Genomic DNA, 27,219 nt, shown 5'->3' on the forward strand with positions numbered 1-27,219 from the left:
AAACTACAGACAACATTTTTCATGCATCTTGGCATCATGTTCTCCTCCACCAGTCTTACACACTGCTTTTGGATAACTTTATGCTGCTTTACTCCTGGTGTAAAAATTCAAGCAGTTCAGTTTGGTGGTTTGATGGTTTGTGATCATCCATCTTCCTCTTGATTATATTCCAGAGATTTTTAATTTGGTAAAATCAAAGAAACTCATCATTTTAAGTGCTTTCATTTTTTTCAGAGCTTTATAAAGTGATAAAGCCAAGATAAACAATTAGATATTCTGGTAAAGGAATTTCTCTGTGTTTCTGAAAGGGTTAATTTTTATTATAAACTCTCCACAGCATCCAGTAACCAGCTCAGCTTCCCAGCAGTGTGTGAATGGGAGTAAAACTACTACCCCGGCGGAGGAGGCTGGTTGGGGGGTGGATGGGTGATGGAGGGATCCTGTGATCAGGAGGATGTGGGTCTGATCCGGGAGCTGTGGAGCTGCTGGGCTATATTTAGCCTGGGTTGCCATGTGTGCTGAGTGAGCCTGGCAACACTGAACCACACAGCGCCAGTCTGCAGCACGGGAACATGTGAAGCTGTGTGTGTGTGTGTGTAGAGGGAGGGGGGGGGGGGCATGCTGGAGCACAGATCAGCATATGTTCAAAACAGTTGTTCACCCTTTTGCTCATCACACACTGCACACACTCGATAAAATATTTACAGTATTTTTACAGTTATACTCTGATACACGGTGAAATGGATTGTATCTGATATCGTATCTGAATACAATACTATAGTAAACTGTGTGTCATGTGGTTAAAATATGCTTCTGTTTAAATAGCTGGATGTTTAAAGAAAGGATGCACGTCCAGTTCTGGTTTGGAGAGGGAGAGTCACCTGGAATAGTTTTCTCAGCGTCTTGAAGGAAGGAGTTCCTGGAGGTGCTGAACAATAGTTCCCTTAATTGTATTCATGTCTTTAATATTAATCTACGGCATCGGTTCATGACCTTAAGATCAGGCGTACTTGGGCTCTGTAGCAGGACTATGACCTGAAGCAAACCAACAAGTCCACTTAGCAATGGCTCAAAAAAATTATTTTAGAGTGGCCTGGTAAAAGTCTGATTGATTGAGATGCTGTGGATGATATATTTTAATGCAACCTGTAATTTTCTCAGAGGACGTCTGAGAAAAACACGTATATGGTCGTTCTGGATGGGAATAAAATCACAGAGGATAAAAAACACATAAAAGAGATTTTAAAAATTACCCCAGAACCCCCTGAGAAAATAATCCCATCCAGATAGGGCTTTACATGCATATTTTTGAGTGACACATTTTTATCTGGCTAATTAAAACGTTTACATATTTTACATATAACAGAAAAATTCCAAATACCCTTTATATATCAGGGATAGTGTTTTTAGCTTTAAAGTGTTTTAATTTTGAACATTATTTTCCCCAAAACACCAATAACACCAATAACACCAGCACTGCTGCTGCTGCACTACCTCACATTTTCCACTGTTCCTCTCCTAACCGACAGAGGGCGCTGTTTCCCAAACTACAGATCTGCTGTTTAATATTTTTAATTATTGATTTTTCCCCCTTTATTTACAGTGTATTTCTCATATTTTTGTGTAGATTATAGTTGTGCAGGGACTTAAAAATAAATAAAGCAGTACAGTATTATTTATAATGTCTCTAAATAATTCTGGCGAATCAGCGCCGTGCTTTCACTTTCGCTTAGAGCTGCATGGAGGAGAACAGCGGCTTCCCTCAGGTTTATTTTATTATTTTTCATAAAAACACAGCGATAAAAGATGTTTAAACACCGCACGGTGAATTAGCGTTTATGTATGGTCTTTTTATCTTCATATACAGCGATATTCAGGTAGTTGGGGATCGTTTAATGGTCGAGGATGGAGTTGTTGATGTTTTAGCTTAGCTAAGTCAAGTTAGGGTAAGTTCCTTATCTAGTAAATATTTTACTGTTATTTCTTAAATACTGTAGCAGTTCTTTATCTAGTAAATTATTTTACTGTTCCACCTTAAATACGGTTCCACCTTAAATACTGCAGCAGATACAGAGCTAAGCTTATAATACTCTGTTTTAGCCTGAAGTACAGCAGTAAAACCAGTCATAACTCAGTTTATACCAGTAAATATGTCTCTATAATGTAGTTTATACCAGCAGAAACTTAATACAGATATCAGCTCTTAAATATTTAACTTCTAGTAATAATATCAGATCTACAAATATCTGAACTGTATTTCTCAATAGTACACTAAACTTCTAATCTAGTAGGTTAAATAGCACAACCCTAACAACCACTTATTGAACCACAAGAATTTGTATAAAATAATAATAATGTAATAAAATAAATAATGTAACATAGAATAATAAAATGTAGCTAAAATTCTAATGCTTATAAATTACGAACAACTATAAAAAACAAACTATGCAAAAAAAAACTGTCATCAATTTCCACCCATATGTATCTGAGACACAATTTAAGGTGGAAGCAATTATTGTTGTTGTTTTAATTAGAATAGAAACGGCTAGTGGTTTTGTTAACCCATTCAAACATGTTATTTCCATCAGATTATATCAGATATCAGCCTGTATTGGATCCTTGGATCTTCCTCCTGAGAGTTGTCGGATCCGGATGAGCAGAATCATGCTGCTGCTGTTGAGTATCTCCCTCCTCCTCTTCCTCGTTCCTCCTCTCGAGGCCCTGAATCCTGGAAACACAACCTTCTCCAGTTTACTGTGGAGCATGAGACTCCCGGACAGTGTTAAACCTCTTCACTACGACCTGCTGATCCACCCCAACCTCACCTCCCTGAGCTTCAGCGGGGCGGTTCAGATCCAGCTGGATGTTCTGCAGGAAACCCGGCACATCTTCCTCCACAGTAAGAGTCTGGAGATCTCCAGAGCTCTGCTCTTAGGATCCAGATATCAGCATCTTCTCCAGGTCCAGGAGTCTGAAGCGTTCGAGCAAATCGCACTGTCCTACGAGAACTTCACGTTCAGTACGGGGCTGTACGTGATCCGGCTGGAGTTCTCAGCCAACCTGTCGGAAAGTTTTCACGGCTTTTATAAAGGAACGTACAGAACGAGCAGCGGAGAAGTCAGGTAGGAGCAGATCCTGTGATTTAATACACTAAAAGTGTTTTCACACTAGTACTGACCGAATAATTCCTTTCCCAGGACTGTTTATAGGCTTATTTGGGGGAGGAGCTTATTATCACTGGTTTGTTTTCACACATAGAAACTTTTCCGAACTGTTTATCGTTTGTGTAATTCAGTGTGTCAGTTTTGTGTGTGTAGGATCAGTAAGGCTTCATCTGTTTGCTGTTTTTTAGTTGGATATATTTTTGTTGGATATAAACAGTTGAGCGGTGAGGGACTATCACAGTGCAGTTCATTACAGTACCCTTGCTCCAGTCCCTAGTCACACACCTACTACTATAATCAAAATTAAGAGAGCACTTAATTTTGAATCAATTTCTCTGATCAGTTTCTCTGATTTTGCTTTTGATTGTTGTTTTATTCTATAAACTACAGACAACATTTCTCCCAAATTCCAAATAAAAATATTCTCATTTAGAGCATTTATTTACAGAAAATGAGAAATGTCTGAAATAGAAAACGTTTTAAGAGTTCAGAAATCAATCAGTATTTGGTGGAATAATCCTGGTTTTTAATCACAGTTTTAATTTCATGCATCTTGGCATCATGTTCTCCTCCACCAGTCTTACACACTGCTTTTGGATAACTTTATGCTGCTTTACTCCTGGTGTAAAAATTCAAGCAGTTCAGTTTGGTGGTTTGATGGCTTGGGATCATCCATCTTCTTCTTGATTATATAATTGATTTATATCCATTTCAGGACTTTGGCCTCCACCCAGTTTGAGGCGACTCACGCTCGATCTGCTTTCCCCTGCTTTGATGAACCAGCTTTCAAAGCCAACTTCTCCATCCGCGTTCGCCGAGAGCCACGGCACATCTCTATATCCAACATGCCGAAGGTACAGTCACACTGTTAATTTACTGATTTACGGAATATATGTCTGTACTGATAACTGTGTTGATTATTTAAAGAGGACAAATTATGCATAACTCACTTTTTTGCATGCTTATGTATTTCCACTTGAGTCTCGACTGTGATTCTATGAACTGTTTGGATGCTCCTCCCTTATTGTGATGTCACAATAAAGAAACCTCATAGAACCACCCTATCTTCACCTCTCACCCGGCAACCCCCACCAGAGCCCCACGCACTAGATCAGTTGAAAAAAGGCCATATTAGTTATTTTGGTTGAGAACCTCAGACAGTACACAGCAGGATTAGCCGGCAGTCAGACTTCGTCTGAGGGAGGGATCTGTACCTACTGTCCATGGCAAGTCAGCAGATGAGGAAGATGTGAGAGCTTTCAAATAATCAAATAAGTTTTGTGCTTTAATCGCAGTTAAGCATGAACTAGCTTGTTTGTGTTTTGCCATTTAGCACAAGCTAACGCTAATGTGTGATAAATGCTCACCATAAACTTGGGACGAGACCAGCAACAGCTTATTTGCATAAAAGTGAGAGAGCCCTTACACGGCTCATTCTGAAAGGGACTTTGTAGCCTTTTTATAACTTGTGTAAAAAGAGGCATAATATGTCCCCTTTTATATATACTGGACAATATATCGTTTCAGCATCGTTTTCACAGCGGACATACACAGTAGTGACAATGCAAGAGACACAATCTTGTGCAATGTCAAATACATTTTTTAACAGCTTTTTGTTGTTTTTCTTTAAAGCTGAAGACGGTGGAGCTTGCTGGTGGCCTGCTGGAGGATCAGTATGATGTAACGGTGAAGATGAGCACATATCTGGTGGCTTTTATCGTCTGTGATTTCCTGTCCATCAGTAGGCGGAGTCAACATGGCGTGGAGGTATACATCTCTTTCTTTACGCTGCTTCAGATCAGACTGCAGATAAATACAGCTCTGAAAAAGAATAAGAGATCACTTAAAAATGATGAGTTTCTTTGATTTTACCAAATTAAAAACCTCTGGAATATAATCAAGAGGAAGATGGATGATCACAAACCATCAAACCACCAAACTGAACTGCTTGAATTTTTGCACCAGGAGTAAAGCAGCATAAAGTTATCCAAAAGCAGTGTGTAAGACTGGTGGAGGAGAACATGATGCCAAGATGCATGAAAAAAATGTGATTAAAAAACAGGATTATTCCACCAAATATTGATTATTTCTGAACTCTTAAAACTTTATGAATATGAACTTGTTTTCTTTGCATTATTTGAGGTCTGAAAGTTCTGCATCTTTTTTTTTATTTCAGACATTTCTCATTTTCTGTAAATAAATGCTCTAAATGAGAATATTTTTATTTGTAATTTGGGAGAAATGTTGTCTGTAGTTTATAGAATAAAACAACAATGTTCATTTTACTCAAACATAAACCTATAAATAGTAAAATCAGAGAAACTGATTCAGAAACTGAAGTGCTCTCTTCATTTTTTACAGAGCTGTTTATGAAAAGTATCTGTTATGTAATATGTAGTGTAATGATGATCTGCTGCTGTAGATATCGGTGTACACGGTTCCGGAGAAGATCAGTCAGGCGGAGTACGCTCTGAACACCGCAGTAACTCTGCTCGACTTCTACGACGATTACTTCAACATCCCCTATCCTCTTCCCAAACAGGGTGAGCAACAGACTCTATACAGAGTTTCAGCAACTCTACACCACACTCCTGCAGAAACTCACTATAGAGAATAATGCATTTCATTAATAATATCTTTATTTCAGTCAATCAACCCGTCAGCCTTTATTTACACTGAGAAACACATTTTCAGTGTAGCCAATCGTTTACAGTAAATAGGAACTGTAAGCATGGATGCACCAAAATGAACATTTTTGACAGAGACTATGACCAAAATATTTATAATCATACATTCACCTCAGTAGAGCTATTCTAATCATAAATTTACTTTAGCTGTGCTATTCAAATCATATATTCACCTCAGTAGAGCTATTTTAGTAATAAATGTACCTCAGTAGAGTTATTCAAATCATATATTTATCTTGGTAGAGCTATTCTAATCATATATTTTCCTCAGTAGATAAATTCTAATCATACATTTACCTCCGTAGTGCTATGCTAATCAGAAATTTACCTCAGTAGTGCTGTTCTAATCACAATTTTTTCCCAGATCTTGCTGCTATCCCAGATTTTCAGTCGGGTGCGATGGAGAACTGGGGTTTGACGACGTACCGAGAGTCCGGGCTGCTGTTTGATCCGGAACGTTCCTCCACCTCAGATAAACTGGGAATCACCAAGGTCATCGCCCACGAGCTCGCCCATCAGGTCCGCGTGTATCAGTTTTATACGTCCGTATCGAGAGCGCAGCGTTCTGTTTATAAACCCTCTCTACCTCTCTTCTCTGTATAAACCTCTTATCTCCAGTGGTTTGGGAACCTGGTGACGATGCAGTGGTGGAACGACCTGTGGTTAAATGAAGGCTTCGCCAAGTTCATGGAGTTCGTCTCCGTCAACCTCACCTACCCTGAGCTGCAAGTGGTGAGAGACTGGGGAGCTCCTGATGAGAGCCAGTTTCATCATAACGTTTTTGATGGTCTTTGCAACTGCACATGAGCATATTTTTTCACTGTATACCTGTAACTCTACCTCTTCACTGCTTTACTTTAACTGATGCTCTCAAACATCAACATTAAGAGACAAGAAATTCAAGTAATTAACTCTTGATGAGTTCAGCACAGCTGTTAACTGAAAGCCTGAATTCCAGGAGACTCTACCTCATAAAACTGACAAATACAGCAGAGATGTTCAAAACTTATCATCTAAGAATGTAAAATATAAAGCATATTCTGGTTTAACACTTTCTTGTTTACTAAATACATTTTATAAGTTTTTATTCATAGTTTGAATAAGTTTAGTATTAATATACAATACAGAACTTTTTAAAGTCATGAAAAAACATTACATTTAAGGTATGTTTTGAAGTATCGCGATATGATACGTTTTGTAATTTCAAAAACACAGTATTATAAATGAATAATTAGTTTATATGTAAAGATTGATGTCTTGAAAATAAAAGTAAAAAAAATGATTTGTTTACTTTTTGTGTTTTAGGACGATTACTTCTTAGAGAAGTGTTTCACTGCGATGGGCGTGGACTCATTAAGCTCCTCCCACCCCATCTCTACTCCCGTGGAGAATCCGGCTCAGATCAGAGAGATGTTTGATGATGTCTCATATCAGAAGGTATAAAAGCAAATTATTCCATGGAACACTCATAGTTTAATGTATGTTTAATGTATGTAATGAGTGTTTTGTATGTTTTATATAGGGGGCGTGTGTTTTGAACATGCTGAGGGATTTTTTGACCCCGGAGGTGTTTAAGATCGGGATCATTCGTTACCTGAAGAAGCACAGCTACCAGAACACTGTGAACTCTGACCTGTGGTACAGCCTGACTAACGTGAGATATACTGTACATATATTTAAACACATATAGCTTTAAATCCATTGTTTTTGGTAAAATAACAACTCCTTGGGTATGTATTTTCAGTTGTATAGTATATATAATGTAGATTTTACAAAGAATTTGGCTTTACTGATGCATTGTGGCTTGCAACAAGTATCATGAAAATATCCTATAATTCTGTAAAAAAATCGTTTTTTTACCCTGTTTCTACAATGAAGGGTTATAATAATGCTTATCTTGACATTCACATTGACATATTTTTTCACTTCAAGTAAAAACTATGAATAAATAAAACATTGCACTTCTAAAAAAGAGCATCTAAATTGCTTTTTTTCAGTTATTTATTTGTCTTTTTTTTTTTTTGCAAAAAGCACAACATGTACAAAAAGCACAAGAAATGTTCATGATAGAAAACACCCCAAAATAAAACAAAAATTTGCATGTGAAATGTGCATGTGAAAAAAACAAACAAACAAAAACAAAACAAAGTCAAGCAACATATTCAAAGCAAATTATACAGGTAAGAAATACAGTTAGAGGTCTGTTAAATTGCTTATTTAAAGAAAATATAAATAAATAGTGCAGTTTAAATTTCACTTTTTCATTTTATTTAAATCTGTATTTAAAATTTAATGCATTAGTTGCACTAATTGCATTTCTCGTGTTTTTGTCTCTTTTTTCAGGTGTGTCAGTCGGATGATTTGGATCTCGGGAGGCTGAAAGAGGACGGATTCTGTTCCGACAGCAAAACCAGAACATCTGCCTCAGTACAGTACCATCACTTATCTCATACAGATACAGTCCCGTATTAATTAAATATATAATACTGTATTTTTTGCACTACAATCCACACTTAAAAAATATATATTTTTCCAAAAGTCATCAGTGCTCCTTATAATGTGGTGTTCCTTATAGTTTGAAAAATACAGTGATCAAAAAACTCACTGCCAACACTACAAAGTGTTCATCAGGGGCAGCAAGTGGAGGGTTTTAGACTGGCCTACTCAATCTCCAGACTTAAACCCTATCTATAATGCTTCAGATTGTTGATGGTAAAATCTATATTTTAAATGTAGATAATGTTGGTAATATTTCCTGTAACAGAAGTGGTTTATGGAGGATGATCTGGACGTGAGGGAGATAATGGATACCTGGACGCTGCAGGAGGGATTTCCTCTCATCACTGTGGAGGTTAAAGGTCGAGAGGTTCGACTGAAGCAGGAGAGATTCCTCAAAGGGGCGGAGTCTGCAAATCATCCAAAGTTAGTTTATTTATTATATACTGTCATTTTAATTTTTTTTTTTTACTATTTTTATTAGTGACATTTGTTTGAACAGACATGCAAATATTCATACAATTCATATAATTTAACTTATTGTTATATATTGCAATACTATAAGTTGTGCTGGGCAATTATGAATTAATATGAATGAAATGTTAATTGAGTCAATTTAAAGCACTGTTTAAATGCAGTTTTGAACATAACGGAGAAGCTGCAGAGGATTTTTACTTTTTTCCTTAACTGAAATATATAAACTATATTTTGCACAATATAAAAGCTGCTTAAGATTTTATTTTGTTTTTTTAAGTCGGTTTCGTACAGTATTTCAATATTTATTGTGCTGCACGGTTTTGAATCCCTTATAAATAAATGTTAAAGAAACACTAGTTTTATATATATAATCATTAATATAGTCATCAATATTTAAATTACAGTGTAGAAAATCATAAAAAGAAATAAACACACTGAATGAGAGAAAAGAGGTGTGTTGAAAGTTTTGACTGATACTGTAAATCAGTATTTTCTTACACACCTTCTTTTTTTAATGCCACTGTAAACAGAGGAAATTTTGCAGTGTCTTAATTTATTTATTCTCTTTTTCCTTATAAACAAAGCTTCCTGTGGAAAGTGCCCTTGACCTACATCACCAGCGGCTCCAGCTCCGTCCAGCGCTTTCTGCTCAAAACCAGACACGGTCGGTTCTGTACCTGTACTGAAAATTAACAACTAATTATATATATGTATAAAAGTATAATATTTATATATTTATAATATATATTTTTTCATTATTTTATGCTTTATTTTACTCTCTGCTGTATTTTTGATTATTTAATGGTATAAACTGTCTCTCTCTGCGTGTAGACGTGCTGTACCTGCCGGCGGAGGTGGAGTGGGTGAAGTTTAATGTGGATATGAGGGGGTATTATATAGTGCATTACGCTGCGGGGGGGTGGGACGCTCTGATCCGGCAGCTGCAGCTCAATCACACCGTGTTCAGCGGAAACGACCGGGCCAGTCTCATCCACAACATCTTCCAACTCGTCAGGTGAGACACACACACACACACACACACACACACACACAATAACTTCAATAATGTCATAGTTAAAATATTTATTTTTGTACGTTTCACTTTACAGAGCTAAACAGTGAAAATGCTTTTTTATGCTAATTTGTACACAAGTTACAAAAGGTTTCGGACCATTTTTAGTCAATTATTACACAAGTTAGCAACATTACCATAAATTAATGAGACCACATAAATCATCTGGCCTTGCCATGAGCATGCTGTCCAAGATAACACCTCACAACATACAGTACCGCCCAAAAGTTTGGACAGACCCTCAATTCTGTGTTTATTCATTACTTTTATATGCTCATCCAAACTATGAATAAAAACGGACGTAATTATTTATTAAACAAAAACAAACAAGTGTTATTGATTATTGATTTCAGTATTGGGAAGGTTCCTCTGGACCGGGCTCTGAGTCTCAGTCAGTATCTGAGCTCTGAGAGTGAGATCATGCCGGTCACTCAGGGCTTCAGTGAACTGGTGCCGCTTTATAAACTCATGGAGAAAAGAGACATGGCAGCTCTGGAGAACCAGCTGAAGGTGAGTAACCTGTAGCTCTGAATATTAATCTGTAACCTGAATATTAATACAAATATCATATATACAGCTCTGGAAAAAATAGAGAGAGCATATCAGTTTCTGAATCAGTTTCTCTGATTTTGCTATTTATAGGTTTATGTTTGAGTAAAATGAACATCGTTGTTTTATTCTATAAACTACAGACAACATTTCTCCCAAATTACAAATAAAAATATTCTCATTTAGAGCATTTATTTACAGAAAATGAGAAATGACTGAAATAACAAAAAAGAAGCAGAACTTTCAGACCTCAAATAATGCAAAGAAAACAAGTTCATATTCATAAAGTTTTAAGAGTTCAGAAATAATCAATATTTGGTGGAATAACCCTGGTGGTTTTTAATCACAGTTTTTTTTTCATGCATCTTGGCATCATGTTCTCCTCCACCAGTCTTACACACTGCTTTTGGATAACTTTATGCTGCTTTACTCCTGGTGTAAAAATTCAAGCAGTTCAGTTTGGTGGTTTGATGGCTTGTGATCATCCATCTTCCTCTTGATTATATTCCAGAGGTTTTCAATTTGGTAAAATCAAAGAAACTCATAATTTTTAAGTGCTCTCTTATATATTTTCAGAGCTGTATTAATAGAGTATCTGGGTGTGATTGTGTTTGCAGGGCTACCTGGTGAATGTGTTCCGGAGGCTGATTGATGCTCAGAGTTGGAGTGATGACGGCTCGGTGTCGGAGAGGATGCTGAGGAACTACCTGCTGCTGTTCGCCTGCGTTCGCCGCCTCCCGGCCTGCGTCGGCCCCGCCCAGCGGCTCTTCAGGCAGTGGAAGGAGTCTGACGGAGCGCTGAGGTCAGTGTTTAACCCCCCCGACCTGTGCTGAACACTAACAGGTACTGAACTCCTGCTGAACACTGCGCTGTGACCTGCAGGTTGGCGGCTGACGTGCGGCTGGTGGTGTACACTGAGGGAGCTCGTACAGAAGAAGGCTGGGACTTCCTGCTGGAGAAGCACGGCAGCACCATGTACCCGTCTGAGAGGAGTCAGATTAAAGCAGCGCTGTCCTACAGCCCCCTCCCCCACAAGCTGGAGTGGTCCGTTCACTTTTATATCTAAATCAAATATACCTGCATTTACTGTGATCAGTGTAGAAAACAGTGTTCATGTTTAATTGTGTTTTTGGTCCCTATTTAAACTCTCTGTAAGGTGCGTCATGATGTTCATTGCTAGCTTACACCCCACCAACACTCTATTTTCACGCCTGAGGTGTATTCAGGTACATTTCTGGAGTTTTATCTTGTTTATCTTGGTAACAGAAAACACAGGAGCTCCACTGACTGAATACAACCTAGACAGATGCCAACAGTCAGACGTTCATCGCTATCTCGGCAACACAGGCGCCGTGCCGAGCCGAGTGTACACCCCCACTTATTACACACACATGAACACACAGCAGCACAAACCCAACTTTTACATCAACAATAAACAGAATAGTAAATAAAATAACATTGCTGTTCCCGTAAATGAGCTGCTGGAGCTCCTTCACAGCGTCAACCAGCAGCTCAGTTTCCTCTGCTGAGAAGAGTTTGTTGAACACGTCCAGGTAGCTGCACCGTTACAATAGCAATCCAACAAAGACAGAGCTCACCTGATCTACTCTTAAAGAGAATGATGAGCCATGATGAGACACTCTGATTGGTTTATTTCTCGTTACACCGAGAATTAACCACACCCATGATTAATTAAGAATTAGAATTAGTACATACCTTTTGTGCGTTAAGAGATACGCCAGGTGTACTTTTCCTGTTGTTATGATAGCAAAGACACACTGACGCCCTAAATCAAGCTGTCACTAAACTGTCACTAAAACTATCAGTAAAAGTGTGTTTATCTGTGTTTGTGTGAGTGCAGGCTGATGGAGAAAGGTCTAGAAGGAGAAATCCTGAAGACCCACGAGCTCCCGTCTCTCATCATCAGCGTCAGTAAAAACCCAACAGCCTACAGACTGGCCTGGGACTTCCTGACAGCTAATTGGCAGAAACTGGTTAAAAAGTGAGTATTTGTATATTGTAGACCATTTTGAATAAAACATTTATATGAATTGATGAGCCAAACTAAAATTTAATGAAAGCATCTTAATATAATATTGAATTTTTAATTATTTTTAAATATTCTGCATTGTGGATTAATACTAAAATGTTCCAAACTAAAAAAAGTGTTAAACAAACCAGAGTATGTTTTATATGTTTTGCATATGAAAGGACATGTGTGATCATGTGACACTATTTTTTGATTAGTATTAAATACATATTAAATAAATATTTTTTAATTTCAGGTTTGATCTGGGTTCCTCTGCGATCTCGAGGATGGTGGTGGGCGTGACCAATCAGTACTCAACTCAGGAAAAGCTGGAGGAGGTACATATTACACTTTAAAGAAATCAATTAATTTGATTTATTATAGTACACACACATGGTTCTCCTCAGGTGTAATATAAAAACCTTACGATACTACACCAGCCAGGGTTATTGGGCAGGTATATTTATTGATGTTATGTCCATATATTGTACAATAAATCGATAATGTAATTATAATAAGATGCCTAACATCCATTTGTTGGACGTTAAAATTATTTTTTTTACCTCATAAAAGCCCTAAATTTCCTCGTCCCAACTTTGTTTGGAATGTGTTTGAGGTCTGAAATGTAAATTACGGTAATATATTAAATGAAGTTGAGCAGCTAAAACCTGAAATGTAAATTTTTATTTGCATTTTCAAAAAATATCCCAACTTTTTCTGATGTGGGACTGTAATTTACACAGACTGTACTCTACAGGAATTATATCACACATGCTTAGCTACATAGCAGCTGCAAAATTATGCAAAATATATGGTCATTTTTTAATATTTTATTAAATGATTGAGTACCATTTTTTGATGTTTACAGCATATTGTCCAGCCCTGTTGAAGACGTTTTTGTTTTAAAGTAAGAATTTAAAGCAAAAACAGAGGTGGGTACAGTACAGTAGATGGCGCTCTCTCTTTCCCCTCATCACTCCTAGGGTGATGTGGATCAGCACAAGGCTGCGTCTGTGAGCTGATGTATCAGAACCGAGTCACTGTGCTTTCCTCCGAGTGTTAGCGCTGTGATGTTACTCGACAATGCTGCAGCATCAGCAGCAGTTCCAATTTTATCACTGTGGATGAAAGCAGCTATACAAATAAACTCACCTCCATCAGTGTTTATAAAGATACTAAATGCCTGGTTTTAATATAAACTATATATGAACTATATATAAAATATATTCTGGTTTCTACAGGTGCAATCGTTCTTCGGTTCTCTGGATGAGAGCACAGGGGCGGGGCTACGCAGCATCCAGCAGGCCCTGCAGAACATCCAGGAGAACATTCGCTGGATGGATCAGAACGTTCCGGTTCTCCAGGATTGGCTGAACCGCCACAGCACCGGACCGGCCCTGTAGAACCTCAGCAGATTCATAATGTTCCTGATCCGGAGTGCGTCCCAAAGTCTAGAACTCTAGCATTTCTCAGGTGTTATATTATAGAATCTGTTCCAAACTAAAACAACCGTATGCAGAAACACAGCCCTCGATCTGAAGGGCGCAGCTGATGTATCCTTCCTGGCCCTCAGTTACCCACAATTCTCTGCACAAATACAATCCAAAGATAAAAGGAAAACATCCCAATCAGTTATGCACACCATGAGGTCATTGCGAAGCCTCATTAGACTCATTAGATTAGGCTCCGCCCCACCTCACCTGCAGCATAGACTTTGGAGCTAATACACTGCTAATGTATGGTGGTTTTGGATGGCGCTCTGCTAAACGAGGTTTATATATGAAGCTCCTCCTGGAGAATCCTGCAGGTCATTAAGTACGGCTGCGTTCACATTATTACCAGGCTAAAGTGATCCATTTCACACCAGATTTCTCCTTTAAATCAAAGAAACTCATCATTTTTAAATGCTCTCTTATTTTTTCCCGAGCTGTATTTAATAAGTGAAGCATTAAGATAACCAAGCCCAATCTGAGCAAATAATCAGAACTGATTAATGTGGTTTGTAATGTGAACGGAGTCTATATGTAGAGTGTTGAGATTCTATTTTTAAAGCACTTTTTGGTACAAAAACTACTGATTGTATTTTTTGTAATATGAAGCACAAAGTCCTCTAAAATAAATACATTTGGAACATTTTTTTAAAATGGATGATGTAAAAACATTTTATTTTATCTAATAAAAACATTTTAAAGTCAAAATCACCAACAAATCTGGAAATTCATAACCTGCACAGACATGAGATTTGCATATTTACAGATATAAACAAATACGTTTTGCACTTTAATACATGCAACATTAAAAAAACAAAACAAAAAGACATGAAAACATTCACAGTGTTAAACAACATAAACGTACAGCGATTTGTACACAAATGATTTCCTGAGTCCCAAACAACCTATAAAAATATAAAATAAAAATACAGCAGTAATTTGACGCATGCTGCTGTTATTAAAACTTAAAAATAATAATTATAAATAAATTAGCTGAAGGAGTTAGTACAGTACAAATCTGGAGTATCTAGAACCTTAAAATATAGTTTTAAAATAAAGAGCCCTTAGAACCCGGACAAAAAACAACAAAACGACGTTAAAGGAAACGGGAGTAGCTTACGTCAGCTGGCCCGACGCCAGAACACGGAAACTTACGAAACTTTAGCGAATTATTTCAGCGTTTTGACCTGTTTGAACAATTAAAAAACTATTCATAAAACCGTTTATACTGATCATAAAGAACTAAATATGACCCAGGCGTTATGAATATTAGTAAATTTACATATTAATCTACCAATATTCAGTAAAGCCCCGCCCACTCAGGAGATTGGGGGATTTTACGCTCGAGCGTCGTAATCGCTGACCATCCTCTTAATGTGATTCAGCTTCGCTTTCAGATACTTGCATTTCCTCTTCTTCATCAGGTAATCAGCACTCTGTAAAACAAAAGAGAGGAAAAACATTCAGGTTTTTAAATCAATTAACCTTAAAAAAAAATTAAAAATACAAATAAAATTAAGATCAAGTGTTTTAATCAGTTTTATCTAAAATAAAGAACTTCATAAACAAAACAGTAACATTTCATAAAGAAAGTAAACGGTTAAAATAAATAAAAAAGGTAGAAGGCCAGAAGGTAGAAACTGAAAATAAAATAAATTAAAAGGGTAAAAGAAAAACTTAATTTACTGCTGTTTTTTTTTTGTTGAGTTTACAGCTTCAGGCAGTATTTTATTACTTGAACTGTAGCTATGTATGTGTGTTTTCCCATTTCCACACACAGGGCTGTCAGGTATACAACACTGCAGCACGCAAACGGGCAAGCTTGCCGTTTTTTCAGATGAACAGGTAAACGGCAAGAGGTAAAGGATCACTAAGCTTCAGTAAGGTTGCTAAATGTAGCTACATAATTTAGCGTAGAAGAAATTGGGATTTTGGACATTGCAAATATATATTAACTGATCAGCTACAGAATAAGACTCATTGTCGCTTGCCACTGTGGGTCAATCTGGCAACCCACATGTTTGGCGTATGGGGAGAAGTAGGTGGAGCAGAAAAGTGTATCAAGGGTTTGGAAATTGAACATCTTTGTAGCCATTTTACAAATACACTCATTTATTTCACTGTTTCACTAATAATTACAATAGTTTTAATGATGGATCTACATATCTAAGCTTTCAAAAACAGTAATCGTGTGTTTAACTGAAACACTGAATTCACTACATTAAAAAGGAATGGGGAAGGGTTTAAAATATTTAAAATGTACTTTTCATTGTTGTGTTCAGAGTTTACAAAATACATAAACTTTTATATATCCTTAATATTCTATTTAATTCATTTAACAAATCATCATTAATAGCAGTGCACCTTCAGTGAAAAGAGCTTTAAAAATAAAAGATTTTCCTCAATTTACTCTCAAATTCAGCTGGAATATTAATATCCTGTAACTTTTAAAGCACTGTAAAAGTACTGTAGTAAAGTGAACTCTTGCTCAGCACTTTGCTGTTGATGAAAGTGTGAGAAACGTCCAGGTGAATCAGATTTACCTTCTTCTTGTCCTTCAGCGCGTTGTACTCATCCAGAGCATCCTGTTACACAACAACAACGACAGGAACAGGTCAGCAGAAATATAAACAGCTGAATTCAGTTTCAGGCAGGGTAATGATGAGTCTGTTCATCATCAGGTGGAGTAAAGTACAGTGAGAGCGGAGGTCAGGTCAGGTACAGGTGTATGTACAGGTAAACACTGGGGTATCGGGTCACGCCTGACTCAGCGTAAAGAAGACCAACGGAAAAAGAAATACATCTTTATTTATTTATTTATTTATTTATTTATCTCACCAGGTACTGAGGAGTTCCTTCCTGCAGCTCGTCCAGCTCTCGGTCCACGTCGGCCAGACGCTTGTTAACGTCGTCCATCTCCGTCTGCAGGGTCTTATACTCCTGATGCTGCCGATCAAACTCGCGCTTATAACTCTCGCGCTCCGTATCGTACGCAATGGGCGGGAACTCACTGAGAACAGAGAAAAACCAAAAACATTCCACCTTAAAAACAGGAGATTTACACTTACTGCAGCACTCAGCGTGTATTTTCTCCTCAGATTAGCAGATACTGTATTTTTCACACTATAAGATGCACCTAAAATACTTTAATATCATCAGAGCTCCTTATGTATGAATTCTATCAGTCAGGCATTAAGGAGCTGTAAAGCCACTCTGCTGAAGTACAGAGTTATAAGGGTGAGTTTTCAGTGAAGTTTCTCCAGCACTAAGGCTGGAGCATTTCCTGCTAACCACTAGCCATTTCACCGTTCAGAGGTGAGTATATTATTGGATTGTAGTCTGCAGCTAACCCTGTATAGCACTGCTAGAGCAGAATTAGCACTATCCGTTAACTGTGCTAACCATTCAGGTCAGGTGAGGTGAGTTTACCTGGAGAAGTCCTGGTCGTCGAGCTCGTCTCCGGATGAGGCGTAGTCAGTGTCGTAGTCTTTTCCTTCGGAGCGGCGGGGGCGTCCCGCTCGCTTCTTCTTGGGTCGACTGGCCGAGCTCCCCACCTCCGAGCTGCTGTAGTACGGAACCGAGTTCATCACCGGAACGCTGTGCTCCACCCCCCTACACACACACACACACACACACACACACACTTAAATTACATCACTTACAACAGGGGTTGGAAATTAAGTTTGGCCGTGCCCAGATATTTTCCAAGCCATTACATGGCCACAAAAAAAAAATCTCTTTTGTAAAATGAACTGTAATGGGATGGAGCTACAGATTATGAGCTCTCCAGCCCAGAGGGTTGTTGAACCCAATTGTGTAACAGTTGATCTCAAAGCAGGTAAACCCAAGAAAAAAGGAAAAAATAAAATAAATAAACACACTGCTCCTCACACGGGATCCGACTTGTGTCGAACCCGGCTAGTGAATTGGGACACGGCCGGGAAAAAACACGCCCTTATAAGGAGATGGGGAGGGATGTAAACAAAAGCTCAACAGAGAAGCTTTTCATTATTATTTTTTTTTCATTATGGTTTATTATAGTTCAAACAACCTCATGGGTCAGATGTTTCATGTATATTCAATTTAATATCAAATGGCTAAATTCACACCATGTGTAAAAGTAAAAACAGCACAAAATGAGATAAAATCTGTGAAACTCCACAGTTTATTAGAGCTGAACTCACGGTAAACTCTCGGGAGGTTTGTCGTAGATCGAGCTGCTGTCGTCCAGGTAGGTCCTGGATCCTCCGAACTTCTCAGGATATTCACTCAGAACCGGCTCTGGAGCTCCAGATACATTATTCACCTGAGAGAGTGATTAAACATTTCATGTAACTCATACTGTATCAAACTGTAATGTAATGCATTTTATTTCATTCTTTAGAAAGGAAGCCAAAAATGTCCAAAGCCAAGTAGTCAAATTTGCAACCAGAATCTGCTCAGTAGTGACAAGAGGCGGAGCCACAATCATTTAATAATCCCGCCCCCTTTCTCCCAAACCAAGTGTCTCAGGCTGCCTTCATTGAGTTTATAGTGCTGCTTAAAGGGCCAGTAACAGAGTGGATTTAATTTTGTTCTCCAGTATAGTTTAACTTATTAACCCAACTCTATTAGACTTACTAAAAAAACTTTATATAAAGAGTTTTTTTGCATCTGTTAATGCAGCCAACAACACAATAACACCACATGATCAATTACAGTATTATTGATTAACTAGCTAATCATATATCTAACAGCTGGATTCCAACTCCACTGCTGTACCTACTCCATGCAATGCAATCACTTCATTCCTGCCAATCACTTTATTCCTAAGTGTAGCCCCACCTCCTTATGATAATACAGCAGAACTAACAGCTGGTATCGAACACTGGAGATATAAAGACGAGAGAGATAATGGGCGGGGCTGTATAGTCATGGAAACAAGAAAATATGTGGTGGGAGGAGCTACAAATATGCACGCAATACTGCAACCAGCCAGCAGAGGCGCTAAAGCTGTGGTGAATACATTTTGGCAGAAGTTCTGATGTCCATACTTTTCTACAGCCAATATATAATAAAGCATGTATACGCTTATATTATATTCCATTATATTCTATTCTAAAATACCTGTAGATTTTTTCTGTAGACTTTCAATTTTCTCCTCTATCTGAAATGGGCAGTTCTGGTTAGTTGCTAGAGCGGTTTAGCTGGTTCGATTTTATCTTAAAACATCGTACAATTTTTAAATTTCAGCTAAAATTGTAAAATATTGTACAGAATTTTCAGTTCTGTTATTTTCCCTTTAAATCAATTATTTTCTCAAAATCTCTCTCACTTGTACTGAACTGGAACGTCTTCACTAAAATTAAAAACATGAAGAGTGGTCTCTGACTTGCACCTACATGTATATATAATTCACACACACACACACACACACACACACACACACACACGTACGTTTCAGTTCTTTAGTGCTTCTGCTGCAGGTCTAAACACGCCACAATAACCCGACACTCTACACTGCTGCACCTGAGAAGCAGCAGAACCAGCCGGCCGTGTTTTATAATAACTTTATTTATTTCCACAGCAGCAGCAGCAGCAGCAGCAGCAGCAGCGTCTACACAGAGTTAAATTAACTCTTTCCATAGAACTGATACAGGTGTATTAAAAAAAACTAACCACAGGTAAAACACAGGAAAATAAAGCTCCAGTTCATGAAAACAGCTCTGCAGTTTACCTACCACAGCTACTGGTCCAACCAGTCTGCACACGCACGCACGCGCGCACACACACGCGCACACACACACGCGCACACACACACGCGCACACACACACGCGCACACACCACACACACGCGCACACACCACACACACGCGCACACACCACACACACGCGCACACACCACACACACGCGCACACACCACACACACACACACACACACGCGCACACACACAACTGAACTAGTGAAACAAACTCATTTGAAACATTTTTTAAGAAAAAAGAAAAAGAGGGGAAAAAAACTTTCAACATAACTGCAAAATTCCAAAATTGGGGGAAAAAGCTAAAAAAAAATTTTTTTTTATTATTTTTAAATGTTCTGTATTGTAGATTAACACTGAACTCTGATTAAAGATTAAGACCAAACTTTGAAGAAAAACATAAAAAAAATAATTTACTAAACAAAGAAGCGTTAAACAAACTAGAATATATTTTATATTTTACGTTCTTCTAAGTAGTTCCTCTTGTTTAGATTTGATGATCATTGATTTTCTCAGTCAGTTTTATGAGGTAGAGTCTCCTGGAATTCAGGCTTTCAGTTAACAGCTGCGCTGAACTCATCAAGAGTTAATTACTTGAATTTCTTGTCTCTTAATGTTGATGTTTGAGAGCATCAGTTAAAGTAAAGTAGTGAAGAGGTAGAGTTACAGGTATACAGTGAATAGTGAATATTTGAGTAATGTTCGAATCCAGATTATGAGAAGAAACAACGACTCAACTAAATAAAGATAAAGGAAGAATTTCAAGAATTTCAAAACTATGCTCAAGTGCATTCACCACAAAGGCCATCAAAAACGTTAAGATGATGAAACTGGCACTCATCAAGGCTCCACCCCAGGAAATGAAGGAAGAGCGAGAGTTTCCTCTGTTGTACAGGATGAGTTTATCAGAGTTTTCAGCCTCAGAAACCACAAGTTAACAAACAGCTCCCCAGATAAGAGCATCTAAATACTTCACAGAGTATTTTAGTTTGTTTAACACTGTTTTTAAGTTACTACATGATTCATTATGTGTTCCTTCATAATCTCATAGATCACCTGAAGGAAAAGGTGTGTCCAAACTTTTGAATCTGTATATAAATAGTGCTGAACTGAGTTAAAAATGAGAAACTCACAGTTCCAGCACACCTGAGTGAAACTGTCACAACAAAGCCACACCCAGAAACCAGGTATGTGTGAGACTTCCCCTCCCCCACCTGCCCTGACAGAAACCTGTCTCTCCACCTGCAGCTGCTTTACCCAACGACCAGCCGTCTCACTGCTGCATCACCTCTCAACAATTCACCCGCGGTCTCACCCTGACTCACCACTGCTACAGCTAACAGGTAACAGGTGTCTCACAGCACTGAACAATTAATTAATAAGATAATGAATAGCGTAATTATTGTGATGACCTGTTCTCATTTCATTCATCTTATAAAAGTTTATGATAATAAAATCATTAACCCAGATCTTCAACAAAACACAAACACCCTGATTAACTCTGAAACTGAGGGAGGAACAGAAACAGAGCGTGGAAATATTAAAACTTCCTTTTATATATTTAATGTTTCCCAACATCTTTAGAAAATTAATAGTTTCAGCTGTTCAGGAGAAAAGTTGGGGAAATGAAATCTGATTATGTTGCGTAAAAAAGTTCCTTATCAAACACTGGCAAAATTAGTTCCTTAAAATCTAAAACTAATCCAAATTTGTAGATGGCACGAAAATAGAGTTGCGTAATGATTAACAGATTCTATAGTTTAATAGTACTAAAAACGCCACAAAACATTTTTAGAACAATGCTATAAAATTAGAGATAAACTTCTAATCATAAATTTACCTTGGCAATGCTATTCTAATAAAAAATCAGCAGTGCAATATTAATCATGCACTTCCCTTAGAAGTACTGTTTTAAATATGAATTTACCCCAGCAGTGCTATTCTAATTATACATTTAGCTAGCTACTTACCTTGACAGTGCAACTAAGCAAGAAATGTACCTCAGGATTAGACAAATTCCCTTCAGTAGTGCTATTATCCACATGAATTTACCTCAACAGTGCTATTTTAGACAAATTCCCTTCAGCAGTGCTATTCTCTAAATAAATTTAGCACCTCACCTCTACCCTACTCTCTGCCTCGCTCTGCCTCCAGCCTCAATATGTCACATGATCACAGTCTGCAGTGTAGAGAGCAGGAAACGCAGTCCGAGTTTACTGTTACTGACGATGTTATCACAGCTCTTATAATGATGATGTTTATTGTAATTCATTATTTCGCAATAATGACACAAAAATACTACTTATCTTAGTCAATTTATCTTCACATCATAAAAAGAGAAAAAAAAGAATGTACATACCCAGTCCTCTACATCCTGAGGAGGATTCATATCATCCACAAATTTCTCTCTGTGCCACAGAACATTCTCCTTCCCAAACTCGTTCATTTTCTGACGGGTTTTAATGGCGAAAACCAGGATGATGACGAGACACGCCGTTACCACAAACCCAAAAACGATGGCCACCGCCTGGAGACGAGGAGGAGACGGTTAGAGCTGAGCTTTACTCAAACATAAATAAGTGCCATAACGTTATCCAAAAGCAGTGTGTAAGACTGGTGGAGAAGAACATGATGCCAAGATGCATGAAAAAAACTGTGATTAAAAACCAACCAGGGTTATTCCACCAAATATTGATTATTTCTGAACTCTTAAAACTTTATGAATATGAACTTGTTTTCTTTGCATTATTTGAGGTCTGAAAGTTCTGCATCTTTTTTGTTAATTCAGCCATTTCTCATTTTCTGTAAATAAATGCTCTAAATGAGAATATTTTTATTTGTAATTTGGGAGAAATGTTGTTTGTAGTTTATAGAATAAAACAACAATGTTCATTTTACTCAAACATAAACCTATAAATAGCTAAATCAGAGAAACTGATTCAGGAACTGAATCTTTCCAGAGCTGTATATATTTACTAATTATTCTTCAATGAAGAACTTAAGTCTTATAAAATGGTGACTTAAGAACATTTTATTTATAATAAAATTTTATTTAGTTATCTAGCCACTTTTTTTCAGCACTGCATAAATTAAACAACATAAATATAATTTTCTGTCTTGTTGTTTATGATTTTTTTTAAATATTAATGAATATTAGAATAGAAATGACAAAAATATTGAAAATGTTTACAAAATATCCAAAACATAAAATATAACATAAGGGTCAACATATAGCAACTGAATGATGTTATAGATAAATAAAACTATATAAAATTAACTGTATAAAAATTTCTTCAAAAACGTACTGATACTTTTTTAGGGATTGTCAGTAAAATGGGGCTGTAATGAATATGGAAATTGTAATCTATAGACAAACAGTTTCAGTCATTCAGGATTCAGGGAAATGAAAGCGGATTATATAAAAACTTCCTTATTTCTAAACACTGGCAGAAAAAGTTCCCTAAAAAGTGAACAAAATATCATCAAACATTAGAAACATTATATTATACACAAGAAGAGCGCCAGTATTTAGAGTTATATTTAAGTGAAGCCATGAAAGAACCATTTTTATTATTTCCATTAAAAAAAAAAAAAAATATTATATAATAATTTATTAATTCTTTACTTTTTAAACTATACGTGCTACAAACTGTACAAATGGTGACAAAAAAAAGTCAGTGAACTAAAAATAAAATATTAAACTACTATTAAACTAAATAACCTTAATGCTCAATTTGTGTCATGTTTTTGTTTTTCAAAGAAAAGGCGATTTAAAAATGATATAAAATAACACTGGAAAACTGACTGATTTTTACCATCCCAGCAGACACACCAACGAAAAACAATATGACACCAGCCATTGTTCATTGTTTAGTCTTTCCTTCCATTCTGTTCTTAGAAAGATTTTTTTCACATTTCTGCCTGAATAAAAAAAAGACCCCTTTCTTTTCATAGGAAAATTAAAAGTAATAACTAGATAAACAAACAATTAAAATAGCCATTGTTCTGTATAAATGATTTGACCCATTGTCTTATTGTGAACACTAAAATAATCATTGTTTTTCACAATAATAGGGACTCCTTGTTTTTTTAAATAAATAAATAAGTTGTAAAAAAAAAAAAAAAGTGTTATTTTGGTCAAATAATTTCAGTTGCTGTATATATGGTGCATCATCCCTACATAGAATCAGAGCCATTTTTATTTCTATAAAATTAAATATTTACATATATAAAATAATATATATATATATATATATAAAATGTTTATTAAAGGTGTGAGTTAAAACCCTTTATGGTTTCTAGCTGTTTTAATTGGACAGGAAGGTTCTTCAAGCTCTTGTATAAAAATGGTTTTGGTGCTAAAAACTGGTTGAGGAACAAAGAATAAAGAATAAAGAACAAAAGGACCCTTTGTATTAGATCCCATTGTTTAAAGAGTGTGATCGAGTTTCACTGATCACCTCCACTGATCACCCCTCACCTCCTGAGGATCCACCACGCAGTAGTGATACAGGTACTGGTTGACCAGCAGCTGGCTGGAGATGGACGGGTCCTGGTACTGGGCGCACAGGGCGATCACCTGGTTGTACTGCATGGAGCCGGTGGTCTGGGCCATGGGGTTCACGCCCACCAGGTACACGATGGTGGCGATCAGCATGAAGGCGGCGAGGATGGCGGAGCAGATGATGAGGATGAGGAAGAACTTGCGAGAGCGCCCCCTGTGGGAGATCAGCACGATGAAGATGGCGAGGAGCGCGGCGAAGGTCACGATGGCCATGGTGATCATGAAGCCCTTGGCCTTCCTCGGGTCGTTCTGGGAGCCCAGGAGTCCGTACCCGAACCCGCCCCCGTAACCCCCGCCCCCGTAACCCCCGCCATAGCCCCCGCCGTACCCCCCACCGTAACCCCCGCCGTACGATCCTCCGAAAGAGCTGCCGTACCCAGATTCGTACCCAGAGTACCCGGCCACGCCCCCTGTGGTGTCCCATGCCAGCGTGGACGCCACGCAGGCGAAGATGCCCACGCAGAGCACGATGCACATCACCGCCATGATCTTAATGATGCCCGGCGGAGACGACCAGCGGTAGAAGTGCTGGATTTCCTCATCAGGGTAGTAGGAGTACGCGGGCTGAGGCACCACGTTACTGCAGAACACAAAACACAGACAGAACCAGATAAAATTAAAATTAGTTTTAAAGCTTTAAAACAAAAAAAAGTGTTAAACAAACCAAAATACTAATCAAAAAATTTGTTTCTGATCCTGGAAACTCTGATGATCTTATCCTGTACAACAGAGGAAACTCTCGCTCTTCTATCCCTTCCTGTGGCGGTCCTGATGAGTGCCAGTTTCATCATTATTCAAAAAAAATGTGTGACTACACTTGAAGATACTTTCTTAAAGATTTCTTAAAAATCTGATTCTTCTTTTCAGTTTGACGGACCTTCATTTTTTATTATTTTCTTAGTTGAGCAGTTCTTGCCATAATATTGATTAAAACATTTGTAGTCAATAATAAATATCTTTAAATCAATAATATTAGAGATGCACTAACATTTTTGGTCAAAGAATATTTGCTGAACATGAACATCGTTGACATCCTACCAGATACACCAGCAAATCACAGCATGATTCAGTATAGATTTATCTTATATAACTTTCAGCCACATTATTCAGCAGGAGAACACAGGCTAGGGTACGCATTACTAGAGGATGTTTTAAAAATGAATAAATAAATAAACAAATAAATTCTGAAATGTTTTGGCTGAAACTGAACAAACCCAAACAAAATGAAACATTTGCTCGAAGTTTAAATATCAAGTACCAAACTTGTTTTTTTTATTGCAGGCTTTCATTAAAATTAGCAAGAAAAAAAGCAAATATAAATCTACAACTATAACAAACAAAAATTGACAGTGATCATTTTTAACATCCCAATATTTTTGATTACAAAGCATAATAAAGTTCAGCATATGCTTTCAGTCTTTTTACTTTATTTTATGTTTTCCTTAAATATTTTACTTTAATATTTTATGCCATTTTCTGTTAAAATATTTTAAGCTGCCAAATATTCAGTGCATCTCAAACCAGTTAAAAACTGAAAGATTAAAAATAAAGAAATAAATAAAACATTTGGCTAAAGCCTGAAAACCAACAACCAAACAACTACCTTTTAAATAAAATAATTTTAACATTATTACATTATTTAAAAAAAAAAAATACCACCTTTAACATTACAGTAGACACACCAAACAATGCACAATCATTATGACTTTTATTTATTACACCAAACATTTTTTCCTTTAGCAGTTAAATTATTTTGTTTGGTAAATATTTGATGCACTGCTGACTCGTTAATAACAAAATAAAAGCTGAAATCAGAGTAAAAACAGTCTTTTTTACTGAAACTGGAGGAATATTCTAACATTAAGTCTAAATGCATTAAAACACAAAGACTGAGCTGAGTAGAAATGTAATAAAAGATTTACTCAAATGTAAAAAAACATAAAATAAAAGCATTAAAACCAGAGAAGTATAAGAGAATAAAAGCTCTTACTATTCCGGTTCAGACTCGTAGGGAGGAGGACTTCCATTTGGTTTGGAAGACATTTTCCCTCTGCAGCAGAAAAACAAAGAAAAAGAGAATATAATCACTCAAACACAACATTTACTGCTTTATTAATTACTCCACATAATATCCTACACTACACTGGAGCTTAATATCTAATACATAAACAGGGTCTGATCTGTGAGTTAAATGCTAGTTATTATCTGTAATCTGAGAGCTTGTGGTGTTTTGGTAGATAAATATTGTAGATAAACTCAACATAAAGCCAACAGAATCACATAATCACATTAAATTAATAATTACCAAGCTGTTATTAGTTATTAAAGATGACTACAGGTGATATAAAGCCTGTATAAAGTGTATAATCTGGTATTAAGTGTATAATAGGCTCACCTGTGCTGCTGTAGCTGCGCTCTGCTGGCGGAGATCCGGGTACTGAGCTGATTTTCCGCAGGTGTAGTTTAAACGTTCATACGCCCAAAGATCGCCCCGCCCACACAAACAGTGACGTCACTGTGTGTCCCCGCCCCTTGTTTATCCGCTTCACCAACAGCAGCACCAGCTCTCAGTACAGATCTTATCTAATTTCACAAACTATTTCCTGTTATAATCATAATTATTACACATATATACAAATAAAATAGATATACATATAATTTTATTTTGCATAAAATTACTTTATAATATTATTAATCTAAAATAATATGAAACACTAATACAAACGTATCTTTGTATGAACATTTTAACATTTACATCACTGGAAAAAGTTAAGAGAACACTTCAGTTTCTGAATCAGTTTCTCTGATTTTACTATTTATAGGTTTATGTTTGAGTAAAATGAACATTGTTGTTTTATTCTATAAACTACAGACAAAATGTAGCGTTGTCTGAGAGCTTTTAGACCTCAAATAATGCAAAAAATAAACAAGTTCATATTCATAAAGTTTTAA

The 27,219-nt window shown here is 37.0% G+C and overlaps 2 protein-coding genes across 3 annotated transcripts; one reads left to right on the forward strand and one right to left on the reverse strand.

Moving 5' to 3' along the window:
- The first annotated feature begins 1,677 nt into the window (after nucleotides 1-1,677).
- Nucleotides 1,678-14,618, forward strand: erap1a (endoplasmic reticulum aminopeptidase 1a). 2 transcript variants are annotated; one of them, XM_022680748.2, is made up of 19 exons: nucleotides 1,678-1,766; nucleotides 2,589-3,122; nucleotides 3,880-4,018; nucleotides 4,797-4,931; nucleotides 5,587-5,707; nucleotides 6,216-6,370; nucleotides 6,470-6,583; nucleotides 7,157-7,288; nucleotides 7,374-7,505; nucleotides 8,195-8,278; nucleotides 8,616-8,773; nucleotides 9,409-9,488; nucleotides 9,656-9,839; nucleotides 10,250-10,406; nucleotides 11,063-11,247; nucleotides 11,328-11,489; nucleotides 12,307-12,447; nucleotides 12,731-12,812; nucleotides 13,716-14,618. In XM_022680748.2, exons 2-19 carry the CDS (start codon nucleotides 2,653-2,655, stop codon nucleotides 13,875-13,877), a joined length of 2,793 nt encoding a protein of 930 aa, XP_022536469.2. In that variant the 5' UTR covers nucleotides 1,678-1,766; nucleotides 2,589-2,652; the 3' UTR covers nucleotides 13,878-14,618. The 2 variants fall into 2 exon arrangements, with proteins under 2 accessions (XP_022536469.2, XP_049324453.1); XM_049468496.1 differs by lacking the exon at nucleotides 1,678-1,766 and adding an exon at nucleotides 1,849-1,946.
- oclna (occludin a) lies at nucleotides 14,608-26,744 on the reverse strand. Its single transcript, XM_022680750.2, has 9 exons — nucleotides 26,663-26,744; nucleotides 26,258-26,317; nucleotides 24,184-24,847; nucleotides 22,063-22,230; nucleotides 18,149-18,270; nucleotides 17,394-17,576; nucleotides 16,803-16,974; nucleotides 16,508-16,549; nucleotides 14,608-15,400 (listed from the first exon to the last, which is right to left on the reverse strand). Exons 2-9 carry the CDS (start codon nucleotides 26,308-26,310, stop codon nucleotides 15,302-15,304), a joined length of 1,503 nt encoding a protein of 500 aa, XP_022536471.2. The 5' UTR covers nucleotides 26,311-26,317; nucleotides 26,663-26,744; the 3' UTR covers nucleotides 14,608-15,301.
- Between the last annotated feature and the right edge of the window lie 475 nt (nucleotides 26,745-27,219).

This window comes from Astyanax mexicanus, chromosome 20 (genome assembly GCF_023375975.1).
Source record: "Astyanax mexicanus isolate ESR-SI-001 chromosome 20, AstMex3_surface, whole genome shotgun sequence".
Taxonomy (NCBI): Eukaryota; Metazoa; Chordata; class Actinopteri; order Characiformes; family Acestrorhamphidae; genus Astyanax; species Astyanax mexicanus.